The following is a 12,668-nucleotide window of genomic DNA, read 5'->3' on the forward strand; positions in this document are numbered from 1 at the left end:
AGATTCTTGATCCCTCGCACGAATCCCGCGCACTGAGAGAGCGCCTGTGCGTTTCCCCTGCAGGCGCTTGATCGGCGATGATACAGAGTATCTGATCTCGTCGATTAGACTATATAATGTATGGGGGAAAATATTATTATTCTTATTATATATGCGTGGCGGAAAATACACTGAGAGAAATCCTACTGAGGTTACAGTCATTTTCGGCCAAATATCTTCTTACGGTTTTCATTCTAAAAATGGTAGTAGCAACAGGCATGTCATTATCGATATTTAACAATGCTATACGGAAAATAAGCAGAAGCTCCCACAGCTAAAGACTAGCTTTCACAGGTAAAAATTAGCCGTCGTATAATACAACTGAAATTTAATTTAATTTCGCTCATTCTTTTGTCCATGTATTTAGCTCTTAGCTTCCACGAGTAAAAACTAGGTCTGATAAGTAAATTTCAATTGTATTATATGGCTAATTCCTTTTCTCATGCGCAATCCTAATAACAGTGATTAGCTGTCGTCCCGTCATTTCAATATATATTGTTGTGTGGTTTAATTCTTGCATTGGATATATAATATGATATACTTAATAAAGATGATGATAATAATAATAATGGTAATAATAATCACTGATACCATAGCAACTCTTGCTAAAAAAATGCTTCTTCTGACTATAATTCTTTTATTTACGCGTTTCTAGTTGCAAATGCTAAAAACTTATTTTCCCGATGTGTTCCTTTCTTCATTTGAAACGCGCCGATCTGACGAACGAGCAGATCCGCTTGATGGATTGCGCTACTTCCTTGTCCTCGTGACTCAGATCGCCTATATTCTTGAATTCCGGCCGTAAAAGAACCTGACTGCGTACACGCTCCAGAGTAATCGACAGCGGCATCGTCAGCACCCTCGACCAGTTCGTCGCCTCGTAATTAGCCATAAACTGGAATGCGAGATTATTTGCAGATTGCGTGTGAGCGGCTTCGCTGTTGAATCTCAGGATTCACTCGGTATATATGACTACCGACTCACCGACCTGATCGAAACACGTGTCCTCGATGTGGAACATTATGTGCGTGAGAGGTTTCACGACGGGCGAAACTTCCGGCAGACCGATCAGATCCGCCTGTCGGTTTTTTTCGTCGCAACGCAAGTTATTTAATACCCAGTCGGACGCCCGGATTAAATATTCGTATATGATCTGGAAGGCAAAAACGTATTTGTGAATATATCGATTCATGAATTTTCTGTATTACGGACACGCAAGCATTTCGGACTTGGTGACTCGCTTTACTAACTTTCAAAGAACGTCGCCCGGTATTCGTGAACAGCAACTCGTCCGTGTAAGTCTCGATGACGCAAGTCATGTTCTGTAACTCGCTGTTCCTCGGATTTTCACTTTCTCTCTCGAGGCTGTAAGGAGAATTTTTTTTATATATAATATAATAAAACGCAAATTAAAGCACGTACGAAACTTTCAATTAGTATCCGATTGATTAGAATCCCGCTCGGATTAAATCCAGCAAGCTACGTCTATCAAAAATTTTCTGCTCGAACTGTCAATTATTCATAGAACCGAAGTAACATTAAGGATGTGTTGCCCATTAATGCTCTATTTTCAGTGGCTGGTCCATAAATTTAGTATTTATCAAACAAAATTACGTTCCTATACATTTATTTCACTATCTAAATAATAAATGGTAACTTAAAACAAAATTAAGATACAGACATATAATACAATATTGTAAATTTCGAAAATATTAATTTATTTTTATTAATGATATTTAAGTATCAGTTCATCTAATAGAGATCCATAGAAAAAGCGAATAAATGTATAAGTATGTAAATAAGTATGAAAGTATGTAAGTGTTTAAATATATGAATATATATATTTCGAGTCTTTTTTACTATAAGTTATGAATTTTACACCGGTATATTTTCAAAACAAAATGATCAATAATTTTGAAATTTGTATATAGTGTCTGCGTATTAGTCTTTAATATCATAGTAGTTTTTCATTAAAATCTTATTGTTATATATATATAATTTAAAAGATATTAAAAATAGAAGTTAAAAATAGCACGTTAATCTCAAGAAACACGTAGAAAAAATGTCATCAACTTTAGTTATAAATATCTCAACTTTCGAATGATCAATCTTTTCCTAATTACACGAGCAATGAGAGAGATAATGTTTCAATATATATGCAGTGCAAATTTCATCGAATTCTTATCAAACTCATTTCACTTTACAATTATCTTTAAAGTGGAATAACTTTTGATCCAGGCTCTGGAAACCCAGACCCGATGGAAACATCCACGTGCAATCGACGTGAAATCCAAGCAAAGAAGTCGATTACACGTCGATACCATGGATGTTCACATGGAGGAATTATTACCACATTTTCTATGTCACTTTTAAATGCATTGTAGATCAATTTGTAATTTTTTCATTAATTTGAGCTGTAGACAATACATCCTTAAAATTATCTACCGTATAAAAGTCATCAAGATAATGATAATTGCACAATTATGAATCTATTTTTATATCGAACGACTACATTATGAGTCCTGACACCGAGACACGAACGCACCTCTCCTTCACGAGGAGCAGGAAGGAGTCTATCTGCGCCGTATGCTTGTTATCCTCGTCGATACTGCAAATCGCCTCGGCGAGCGTCGTGGCGGCGGTCGATTTGTCGTACGGATTGAATGGACTGAGCTCGCAGCAGCTCGTGTCCGCGGAACTCGGTGTACCCTGGGACTCGTTTCTGCACCTCGAGGACACGTCCAAGAGGGTGGAATACAGGGCAGCACACAAAACCTGAAGCAGCACATTGCCGCCGATCGGCCGACAGTGCGCCGGGATCTTGTCGTTCAGCGCGAACGCGGCGCGCAAAACGGGACTCGACGCCGTCACGTACAGCTCGGCGAAGCAACCGATCGCCAGGGACATCGCTTGATATATACTGGCACCTGTCTGAAGATGATTTTTCGAATCTATGAGAATGCCGACTCACGTGCCAGAATCGGTCGAATTTCGTGATTTATTTCGTGGCCTTGGGCGCGCGTGCGCGTGACGTGCGATTCTGAAAACGCAGTTGACTATGAGGTTTAAGGATGTATCACCGATATCTCAGAATAATGAAAATATTATTTAAAACATTACAAATTGATCCACATTGCACTTAAAAGCGACATTAAAAGTTTGACAATAATTCAGAGACTGGATGAAAAGTTATTCCACTTCAAAGGAAGTTGTAAAATAAAATGAATTTGGCAAGAATTCGATGAAACTTGCACCTGCGTATGTATTGAAATGTTATCTAACTCGTTGCTCGTGTAATTAGAAAAAGATTGACCATTCGAGAGCTGAGATATTTGTAATTAAAGTTGGCACTTTTTACATATGTATGTTCCTTGAGAGAAATCAGTGTGCTATTTTTAATTTATATTTTTAATATCTCTCTCAAATTAAAAATAAGATTTTGACGAAAGACTATTATGATATTAAAGACTAATATGCAGACATAATACACAAATTTCAAAATTATTGATCACTGATCTTTGTTTTAAGAATATAGCGGTGAAAAATTCATAACATAATAATACTCGAAATACATGTACATAAGCGCGTATTTAAGTACTTATATACCGTTTTCTAATATCTGTGCTTCTCTATTAGATCGACTGATGTATATAGTATTAATAGAAAATAAAAAATAATATTTTTACATTTGCAATATCATGTATATGTATTTGCCTTAACTTCGTTTCAAATTAATTTGTTAATTAACAATTAAATTACATTTATTATTTAGATAACGGAATAAATGTATAGAAACGTAATTTTGTTTGATATTAAATTTATGAGTGGTCCTCTAGATGCGCCACTGAAAATGCAGCATTAATGAGTAATACATCCTTAAAGAATGACTGAATGATGAATACTGTTAAAAAATATACACTGGGAGAAAAATCTTTGGTATTTGGAATTGTAATACCGTAACTATACACTATAGTAAAATAATTATAGTAAGGGGAAGCATTTTTCTATTAAGTTTTACTATAATGTCAATGATGATAACCTTACATGCATATTAGACTGCTACTATTTTTGTAGTTAAAAAACATGTAATTAAAGCCAAAAATAACTATAATTTCTCTCAGTATATATATATAAACGATGAGTGGATGAGGTCGAGTTCAATGTAAATTGAGTCACGTCACGTAAGCGATAATAATATACGGTAATTACTTTCGCGGCTTCCAAGAGCATCTCGACCACCGGCTGCATCATGATCTTCAGCGGCTTTACCAACGCATTGAGCCACGGTGGCCTCGACTGATTCCAGACCTTGAAACAACAGGTGAATCGCAGTTATCGATCTTCTTCTACTCGACAAAGTAATACGTTATCAAATTTCTAGGCACTACAATAAAAAAAAGCGTTTGAAGTCTGACAGTAGACAGGCTGTAAATGCTCTTGTGTGTGTGTGGCTATGGGTGTGCAAAATTATTCTTTTCTCATAAAACAACTTTTACGTCGAAAAAGGCTCCGTGCATCAAGACGTGAAAGATTGCAAATGTCTCTTTCGAGATTATTCACAATCTACGTAAAAAGTACGAAGAATACTTTCGTATATATTTTTTCATCGAAATAAATATTATTTAGAAACGTTGCTGCCGTCGAGATAATTATTTTACACCTATATTATACTTGTTTGTAGAACATTATTTGTCATTATTTGCCCGCGACAATATTATTTGTCGTTATTTGATATTATTTGTCATTATACCTCAGCCTACCTCTGGCATATTATCTTTGTCTTTTTATTGAAACAAACCTTGAATTTAGATTACACATTACTCGCTCGAACACGTCCAAAATGCATTATATAATTTACGATTTTAATGAGAATCGTTGTCATTTTATCTCGTTAAATAACATTTCGTAAAAGCGCGCGACCTGTTGTCTGTCCAGATAATTGGACCAGTTCGGATCTTGCTTCAACACCGGTATAATTACGCGCTCTGGCTCGTTAACCGTCATCACCAGTATGTGAAACAAACTGTACAGTGCCAAAGTGGATGTTATTTTCAGTGATTTGTCGCACGCCGATCCGCTGCACAGGAAACCGCCGCAGCTCATTCGATCCTCCTTCGGTTTATCGGTCGCCTCGTTATCCACGTCCACGCACGTGAGACCCACGTTTTGACGCATCAGAGTTGTCAGCAGCATCTTCGCTACGACGTAATCGCTCATCGATATCACCTGTGAACAGAGAGAGAAAAATCTTCTCGCACCTCCCGGTCGCGCAAAGCAATCTCCGAAGAGCTCTCCCCTATAATTGCGGCAACGATCACCTTCATTAATTGAGGCCAGTTAGGCTGAGGCTGATGCCTCATAACGTTCAATTCAAGAATGACAGCTTTGTCCTCGGGTAAGGTTACAATGTCCGTTGGATCGTCGATCGAGCCTAACAAATTCGGAGCGCATATTGACAGCCAAGGGGCTGGACCGCGACGAGGACGCAGGATCGCCATATTCTCTAATCCGTGTCGGAAGATCTGCATAATAATGATTTATATTAGTACGAAAAAACCCCCACAATTAAATGTAATAAAATAAAAGAATAATACTTAATATCTGCTAATCGACATTACAAATATATCTCCTCTAATTATCTTTGAATATCTCCCCAATAATTATTCATATATCAGCATTAAAAATATAACACGATGTGACATGATATAGAAGAAGGATGATTAATGTTCGATTATTTTTATATTTAATAATTGACTCGTTCAATTTCCCTCCGAACTAAGTGTCTTCCCGTCGCTTTTCGGATGACCCGCGTCGCACGATCGTTTTCACGATCTAACGTCGAACAGTACCTGATACAGTTCTTTGAGAGGGGTGCCTCTGAGCAGCAGGCAGATCAGCAATTCGTTACATTTTGCGTGAATGTCTCGTACGGCCGTCGACAAGTTATTCGGACGTAGACCCATCATCTCACCGGTGTCGGTGCACGCGGCTAAAGCGAGATACCCCGTACAGCAGAGCACATTAAAGGCGTCCGACCAAAATTGCTCGGTCCGCGGCAGCGTCGGTCGTCCCTGTCGGTTACGCTCGTCTTTAATCCACATTTTTCATCCCCGACTAATCGCGCGCGCAATTAATTCGAACGCGAACTCGTTCTGTCTCAACAAATCGCGGACGAATACAAAATGCACGTAAACGCGGTAAGACGCGCGGGAGATAAATGGAATAATCGATTTTACGAGTCGAACGAGAGTCAGCCTCGTGTGATTCATGCTGACGATAAAGCATCGCCGCGGATAAGAGAAGAAAATCAATTCAGAGTTTGATCCGAACTACCGGTTGAGACAGAGTTACGTGGCCTTACGTGGGTGAATCGCGTCGTTATGATAGACAGCGACTCATTCAGCATTCCTGAGAACACGCGCTGTGCCATCTTAGGCGAGACCGTGTTCCACAAATCCGCCTTGGTGCCTGGAAATATTCGAAATATCGTTTTTCGCGAGCGTTTTCACGAGCCGGATAAGATGCCGCGTCCCGAGTTCGTCCCTACGAGAGAGATACCGATCTACGGGGTATTAAGTTTAGTATAGGACAAGCCGGAGCTCATCCCGGAGATCAGCTTCACCTTGCATGTACAGCCACCACATTTGTATAACGTAGGAGCACCGTTCCCTCTCGAAGAACGGCTTATTGCTGTGCCAGCTGAGCGAGTCCGCCTCATTAAGGATGTACAAGGATATTAATCGGCAGTGCAGATCGAGCAGCCTCTCCGCTACAGCCTCGGCCATTTCGTGAAACTCCTTGTAAGACTTGTTGATCTTTTCGCTATTAGGAAAGAGAAAAGGAGAGAGAGAGAGAGAGCAACGGTAAAACAAGGCACTATCGTCGGAGTTATTTTATAACACGTAATTTTTATAACACGAAGCACCTCGATTGAGAAGAGATTTTCCCTTTCGCATACAGATTGTAGCACCACAGGCAGTTTCGTACGAGCGCTGCCGCGCCTAAAGTGGCAGTGAGCACCGTGAGATCGGCGTGATCCAAGGATTCCTGAATCAACATGTGTAAGTGCTCTGAAAGGAAGATGGAAATACAAAGTTTGCCCGATCTATTTCGCCATTTTCTCCCGGTTTTCTCTCTACCAAACTTAGGAATTGAAATATTATCGAAAAAAAAAAAAATCTAGAACGCATGCACACAAATACGACTTTCTTATGATACGGTTCGCTAAAATTGGTAGAATGTCGTCTAAAACACGGTAGTAAATTAATTACTTAATTAACATAGAAACGATTTTCTCGGTAGAGGAAATTCGAGCCAAGATGTAATTACAGAATTATCCGGCACTGGACTCCAAAGAGATCTTTCTCTCTCCAGCGAGATAAATTTCTAGTAACATGAATTATCATTCTTTAATTAATTTATAATGGCCCTCGAGGAACATAAATTTCTCTCACATATATAGTATTACATAACGTTACAGAAACATTACAAATTCTTGATAAACTAATGAAAAAGATTTGTATAATTCATCTCATACTCGAAATACATACATGTAATATTTAATTGCTAAACTCTTTACGTTAATGGAAATTAAAGAGAAAATCGGGCTTCGGCTGGAATTTCATTTTTACGTTCTCTTTCATATTGTCGTATTCGTCGTTTAACGTTTCACCATATTTCTAACGTTTGATATTTTACCAATTAGGGGAAGTTGCCTAATTCGTACAGATAATAGAAAGAGATATATAAGTGTTTAAATATATGCATATGTATATGTATTTCGAATATTATTATAAACTATAAACTTTATATCGATGTATTTTCAAAATAAAATAATCGATAATTTTGGAATTTATATGTAAATTGGTGCTATTAGTTTTTAATATCATAGGAGTTTTTCGTCAAAATCTTATTCTTGATTTAAAAGATATTAGAAATAGTAAGTTTGAGTTAATTTTCTTAAACTAAGTTAAGTTAAAAGTTGATCGCTATAAATTTTCAAACTCAGTTAAGAGTTAGATTAAAATGAAATTAGCTTTATTAAAGTTAAAAATTAAAAAGTTAAAAAATAAAGTTAAAAGGTAATTATGCAAAGCTACACGTATGAAATATTTTAACTAAAAAAAATTAATAAGTTAAGATTAATACGTGAAAAGTAACCAAGTTTAGATTATAAGTCAACTCATTTAAATTTCAACTAAGTTAAGTTAAAAGCTATTAACTTTTCAACTTTTAACTTAACTTTTAACCGAATCAGCAAGTTATCACCCGATCCTAAAAGATAGAAATTAAAACTAGCACGCCAATCTCTTTCGAGGAACATAAATAAAAAGTCAACTTTAGTTGCAAATATGTCAGCTCTCGAATCATCAATCTTCATCTAATTGCACGAGCAATGAGTTAAATAATATTTGAATGTATACGCAATGCGAGTTTCATCGAATTCTTATCAATCTCATTTCACCACACAATCTCCCTAATTAGCACAATTTTGGCAACTTGCCCTTATATTCCGTATGACTTACTGTTGTTTATTTTTTTTCTTCAAATAAAGCATACCTAGCAACTGTTCGGCGGTATCGACAACGAGCAGGATAAAGTCGGACGGTTGGATGCGCTTGATGGCGCCGTCTTCGCTGTCGACGCTGGACGCGCTCCCGTTTTCGGCGCAGCTTAAACCGGAGGATCGCTTGAAAGCGGTCGCAAAATCCGCCTCCCACCACGTAACGATCTTAATCGCGGCGAACGAGGCATGCCGCGGGAAATCGAGCTTGCCGCCGCTGATGCGTATGCACAGGGGCTCCCTCAGGACGGTCTGCATTTCCTGCATCGCAAATTACGACGTACAACGCCGGGCGTATTAATTACGACGGGACCACCATAAATTTTAATAAGTCAGCGAACAATTAATGGTAAATTAATTGCGTCTCGTTGATTACGCGCGCGCACGCGCGCCATTCGCGTTTAAACGTGCGTTCGGTACACACGCGCTTTGCGTTTTGATTGACGTAATTGTGATTTAGCGTGAGTGTGCGTGCGTCGATATCCTCCGGCGCGATCGCGCCGCGGGATATTTTGCGCGATGTAAGTAACGTCGGGAATTAATTAAACGCGTCAATATAGCTTTCTCTATCGCGATAATTCTGTTACGCGCGCGCGCGCGCGTTCGTGTTATTACATTTCCATATAGAATATTTCGCGACGCGAATAAATTTACGAGTGCGAGTTAATTGCGCGAAAATTAACTAAAATATCGGCCCGGATTCTCGTCGGGCTGTGATTCAAAAGTCGACCGTCCTGTCGTGAAATACGGTAATGACTGATAATTGAATCGCTCAATTTGCACGCGATATATGCGTGTCGCGATCCCACTTTCGATCGCGAGCAATAAATCAATTGCCCGCCCCCTCCCCCCCTCCCGGCCCTTCCCAATCGAGTTATACAGCAAGCGAAATAAATACGGGACAGTGCGTGCTCTCTTTTTCTCTCTCGATATTACCCCGTTTGGAATTGTCGACACAGTCGATTGTTAAAAGCGCTCGAAAACTGACGGACGTTTAATCCCATTAACTCCTTTGCGGACTGAGTATAGAATGAGTATCGCGACAGATAATTAATACGGCTGGTTAATTAATACCTGGTAATATTGCATGTCTCGCTGTAATAAAATTCTTACGCGATCGACCAAATTCCCATCCTCCATAATCTCCATTTCTGTCGGTCTGTTGAACGGTAAAGAAAAAAATTACTTATACGATCGTATCGTACGATCTAATCGTCTTGCGCATAATTTTGCAAGTGTGCTAGCGAATAGGTGCTACACGATAAAAGAAACGTTGTGTTACTTTAACACGGGGAATGTGTTAACTCGACATTATATTTGTGTACTTTGTCACACATTACCTTCGTTAAAGTAACACAAAATTTCGATCGATCGCTTTTAATACAAAATGTTTACTGTGTACTTGTGAATAAAGCTAAAATTAAGACTGATCCTTCGACATAAAATGTATACGTAAAATTCCGTAAAATTTATGTTAAAATGCGTAATTATACATTTTTCAATGCTAAAAATCCTGGATCGGCCATTGACCAATTAATGATGTAAAAGGGAGTAAGATTAGATTTAGGGACGCTTAATTCATGCTGTATTTATTACAAAGAGATGTGCCTTTTAACAATAAAAAAAACTTTATATACAGTGATTTTATAAAAAGTTATCAATCTAAATAATAGCGACATGAGGACATGTTTTCTTTGAGATAATTTAGCAGACAATTTGCACTTCCTACAAACGATCTAACGTAAAGCATAAATAAATACAAGGTGTATCAAGCGCCATTGCAGAAGTACATTGCCACGGCTGTGCAAACATATAAGACAGAAATGTGATCGTCTAACAGATTACATTTACTCACATGAAGATTCTACGAGGTACCACGTGATATCGATATTCTCTCCTGTATTGGTTTTATGTACAAATTTTATAAATCAGATCTTCAATAATTTACATATATATGTATACGTGTATGTATGTATGTATGTATGTATGTGTATATATATATTAAAGGTCTGATTTGTACATATATATATATTTTTTTTTTATGTATATATATAAAGTATTATATAGTAGATTAGTATTCTATGTTATAATTAAATCTCTGTTGATATCAATCCTGGGAAGAGAGACTATCTATCACAGGTTGCTTCTCCTTGCCGCTGTAGGAACACCTGTCAAAGTACACTTGATTCCTTACGATCATTGATATCTCGTTATTGAGTAATTCGTGTATCGTTTTGCCGTCGTGCTTGTATATCCATCGACCATTTAGAAAATCATAACGCTTAGGCCCAGATCTCGGAGAGGCCAGCCAAATCTGCTTGTTTGGGATCTGACGATTTATAACGTAAGTACCATATGGCTTGCCAAATTCAACGGTCAGCACACCATCCTGCAAGTAAATATTTCACCAATGCGATCACATGCACGTCTATCACTCACGTAGATCTTTTAATTAGACACACATACTCCGTAAGATACATCGGCATCCGGCAGGTGATCCACAGCTTCGATCACTTCCTCGAAATACTCATATAACGACTCCAAAGTCTCCTCACAGATCTTCTGGTATTGTGTGGTGCTGAGTTCCCTGGTAAAATCATGTAAACAATAAGGTTCTCAACCTTAACGAACTACGTGAAAAATTATTAATTCTAAACATGACAAGTAAGACGGCTACTCACAATTGCATCGAATACGATGAATCAGAGCTGAAACTGAGGCTCCGCGCGGACAATCGGAGCGGCTTTTTGTAATTGTTCCTTAGAAATCGTGTTGAATGGTGGCCAACATAACCTCCAACGTAACTGCTACATCGATTGAATTGCGACACGAATCGTCCAGCCGTGGATTTATCGAATAAACTGCACGACAGTCTTGAAATGATGTCGGATCTTCTAACAGTGAACATGATAATCCCTCTTGTTTGATCGATTAAACGTTTCCAGCTAGCATCAAACACAGAGATTCCTCGGCGCAGCCGCGCTCTCACAGAATTGCCGCGGAACCGAAGGAACTCGGCTTGACACGTGCTTTTCTATTTTGACTTTGCGAACTTGAACTATACTCGTACACCATGACGAGAATATTTGTAAACATAGATGTATTGTTAAAACGCTTATTATATAAAATACAATAGGGGTTGGTCGAGATTTTATTCAGCAAACCGCGAGGCAGTAACGTAACGTTACCGCGCGACGGGATGTTACCGACTGTGACAGATCACCGGCAAATTAAAACTTATGACGATAATAAATACTTCTTTACTCAGTGGCGTATGTCCTGTCGCGATATCCCCATTAATTCTTATAAACGCACATTTCCGCATTTATAAAATACTCCTTTTTACATTTCAGTTGTGAAATTTCCACACGACGTACGTTATGCATTTCGCGAATTTTAACGCGAATTGTAACGAAGTTGCGAGTTACGCGATGGAAGTGCGCCGCGCATTTATCTGTGAGTGTTACCACAATATCAATTTGTTTTATTATGTACACATTGTATCATCAGAATCCGACGGGACAATGCGAAAAGCTCCGGACGGCTTAACTTCATTGCACGTCCGATATCGGATGATTATTGCGAAATCGGAGCGAACAGTGACACGATAACGATAATCCGAAATCGGTGTAATCGGCGCTTTTGTCGGGCCGCATATTAATACTCATATAAACGGTAGATCAATATTAATTTTATGTCAAGTGTGAAAATTAGCAATACACCCGGTTAATCTATAATGCAGAATCGAGCTGACATTTTCAATAAATTATCGCTGCGGTAATTAATAATTAAGCCTGGCGTTATTCGCGTGTGTCATCGTCTCAGACGGTACACAATATTTGCGAAATATAAAAAGAATATAAATATTTAATACTTAATAAGTATCCAGATAAATGAATATTTTTCATAGGTAATTAAAATGTGGTTTTACTCGAGCGAAATATTTTTATTCTTTACAAAAGATATCCTTCATAAATATTTTTCAACGTTTTATAAATATTGCGTGCTATCTGGAGTATCGTAGGAAAATTTCATATACCCTCATCTGCAGCGAACTAATTTCAGA

General features: G+C 38.2%; 2 protein-coding genes across 2 annotated transcripts; both read right to left on the reverse strand.

Moving 5' to 3' along the window:
- Positions 1-66: 66 nt before the first annotated feature.
- On the reverse strand, positions 67-10,064 carry LOC106741512. The gene is made up of 13 exons (XM_014613624.1): positions 9,677-10,064; positions 8,599-8,863; positions 6,965-7,109; positions 6,662-6,861; positions 6,401-6,507; positions 5,889-6,110; positions 5,358-5,561; positions 4,960-5,265; positions 4,249-4,347; positions 2,585-2,970; positions 1,290-1,404; positions 1,028-1,192; positions 67-934 (listed from the first exon to the last, which is right to left on the reverse strand). Exons 1-13 carry the CDS (start codon positions 9,749-9,751, stop codon positions 737-739), a joined length of 2,487 nt encoding a protein of 828 aa, XP_014469110.1. The 5' UTR covers positions 9,752-10,064; the 3' UTR covers positions 67-736.
- A 555-nt stretch (positions 10,065-10,619) lies between these two features.
- Positions 10,620-12,500, reverse strand: LOC106741315 (frataxin homolog, mitochondrial). Its single transcript, XM_014613152.1, has 3 exons — positions 11,284-12,500; positions 11,069-11,189; positions 10,620-10,991 (listed from the first exon to the last, which is right to left on the reverse strand). Exons 1-3 carry the CDS (start codon positions 11,508-11,510, stop codon positions 10,710-10,712), a joined length of 630 nt encoding a protein of 209 aa, XP_014468638.1. The 5' UTR covers positions 11,511-12,500; the 3' UTR covers positions 10,620-10,709.
- Positions 12,501-12,668: the final 168 nt, after the last annotated feature.

The sequence above is a fragment of the Dinoponera quadriceps genome, unplaced genomic scaffold (genome assembly GCF_001313825.1).
Source record: "Dinoponera quadriceps isolate SergipeBrazil2010 unplaced genomic scaffold, ASM131382v1 scaffold405, whole genome shotgun sequence".
Taxonomy (NCBI): domain Eukaryota; kingdom Metazoa; phylum Arthropoda; class Insecta; order Hymenoptera; family Formicidae; genus Dinoponera; species Dinoponera quadriceps.

Excerpts from the sequence above, each read along its gene's own strand:
- LOC106741512 (XM_014613624.1), bottom strand. The coding sequence starts at position 9,751 with ATGGAGATTATGGAGGATGGGAATTTGGTCGATCGCGTAAGAATTTTA. Across the intron at positions 6,862-6,964 it reads AAAATCTCTTCTCAATCGAG|CGAAAAGATCAACAAGTCTT; the intron begins GTGCTTCGTGTT and ends CTTTCCTAATAG. Across the intron at positions 5,562-5,888 it reads CTCTCAAAGAACTGTATCAG|ATCTTCCGACACGGATTAGA; the intron begins GTACTGTTCGAC and ends ATTATTATGCAG.
- LOC106741315 (XM_014613152.1), bottom strand. The coding sequence starts at position 11,510 with ATGTTCACTGTTAGAAGATCCGACATCATTTCAAGACTGTCGTGCAGT. Across the intron at positions 11,190-11,283 it reads TCATCGTATTCGATGCAATT|GGAACTCAGCACCACACAAT; the intron begins GTGAGTAGCCGT and ends TGATTTTACCAG. Across the intron at positions 10,992-11,068 it reads ATGCCGATGTATCTTACGGA|GATGGTGTGCTGACCGTTGA; the intron begins GTATGTGTGTCT and ends ATTTACTTGCAG.